The sequence below is a fragment of the Spermophilus citellus genome (genome assembly GCF_964194105.1).
Source record: "Spermophilus citellus genome assembly, chromosome: 3".
Taxonomy (NCBI): domain Eukaryota; kingdom Metazoa; phylum Chordata; class Mammalia; order Rodentia; family Sciuridae; genus Spermophilus; species Spermophilus citellus.
Genome location: NC_138184.1, coordinates 7,500,825 through 7,502,175, shown reverse-complemented (window position 1 = coordinate 7,502,175; position 1,351 = coordinate 7,500,825). Strand labels below are relative to the sequence as shown.

The 1,351-nt window shown below is 39.7% G+C and overlaps 1 protein-coding gene across 1 annotated transcript; it reads left to right on the top strand.

Annotated features, from left to right (window-relative positions):
* Positions 1-198: 198 nt before the first annotated feature.
* On the top strand, positions 199-1,101 carry LOC308645971 (olfactory receptor 7E24-like; the record flags this gene model as incomplete). The annotated part of the gene is made up of 1 exon (XM_081288420.1): positions 199-1,101. Exon 1 carries the CDS (start codon positions 271-273, stop codon positions 1,099-1,101), a length of 831 nt encoding a protein of 276 aa, XP_081144546.1. The 5' UTR covers positions 199-270.
* Between the last annotated feature and the right edge of the window lie 250 nt (positions 1,102-1,351).

The following is a 1,351-nucleotide window of genomic DNA, read 5'->3' as shown; positions in this document are numbered from 1 at the left end:
TGAGAGAATTCCAAGATATCACAATGTGAAATATTTTTTAATGTGTATTGACCTCAATGTGGATAACTACTTGTGAAGGCTTGAACTAAATGCATGTATGGAGTGCTCAACACTTGCTAATTTGTTTCCTTTTCCCCATCCTCTTTTCTATGTTAAAGGTGTCCAAACATTATAGAAGCACTAAATGTAACAGACATCTTAGAATTCCATCTCCTGAGTCTCTCAGCTGATCCAGAATTGCAACCTGTCCTCTTTGGACTGTTCCTGACCATGTACCTGATCACAGTGTTTGGGAACCTACTCATAGTTCTGGCTGTCAGCTTTGATTCCAACCTCCACACCCCTATGTACTTCTTCCTCTCCAATCTGTCCTTGGCTGACATCTGTTTTACCTCTACCACTGTTCCGAAGATGATTGTAAACCTCCAGACTCACAATAGAACCATCTCCTTTGAGGGCTGCCTGACACAGATGTCTCTTTTTCTCATTTTTGGATGCATGGATGATCTGCTTCTGACTGTGATGGCCTATGACCGTTTTTTGGCCATCTGTCACCCCCTGCATTATCCAACCATTATGAATCCTCGACATTGTGGCTTTTTAGTTTTGGTGTCTTTTTTGGTTAGCCTTTTGGAATCCCAGCTGCACAATTTGATTGCATTACAATTTACTACTTTCAAGGATGTCAAAATTGCTAATTTTTTCTGTGACCCTTCTCAGGTCCTCAGTCTTTCCTGTTCTGGCAGCTTCATCAACATCATAGTAATGTATTTTGTTGGTGCTCTATTTGGTGTTTTTCCCATCTCAGGAATCCTTTTCTCTTACTATAAAATAGTTTCCACTATTCTGAGAATCCCATCCTCAGGTGGGAAATATAAAGCCTTCTCTACCTGTGGGTCTCACCTATCAGTTGTTTGTTTATTTTATGGAACAGGCTTTGGAGTGTACCTTGGTTCAGCTGTGTCACATTCTTCTAGAAAATCTGCAGTGGCCTCAGTGATGTACACAGTTGTCACCCCCATGCTGAACCCCTTCATCTACAGCCTGCGGAACAGAGACATTAAAAGTACCCTAAAGAGGTTCCACGATAGAATCATCTAAACCTCAGGATCTTTGATGTCCATTTGATGGATAGTTTGGAAAAAGCAATAAAAGCTAGCACTTAGACCTGTAAATCCCAACCCTTTGGTTACATTATTTTCTAGTTGATAACTTTAATTTCTCATGTTTCATTGTGGAATGGTAGTTTTGGGGGTTTTTGGATGAGATTAAAGGGGATTTGAAAAATGTTTTTATTAGTGCATTATAGTTATACATTTGTTCCGTTTCAATCTACGTACTTTTACCTTCC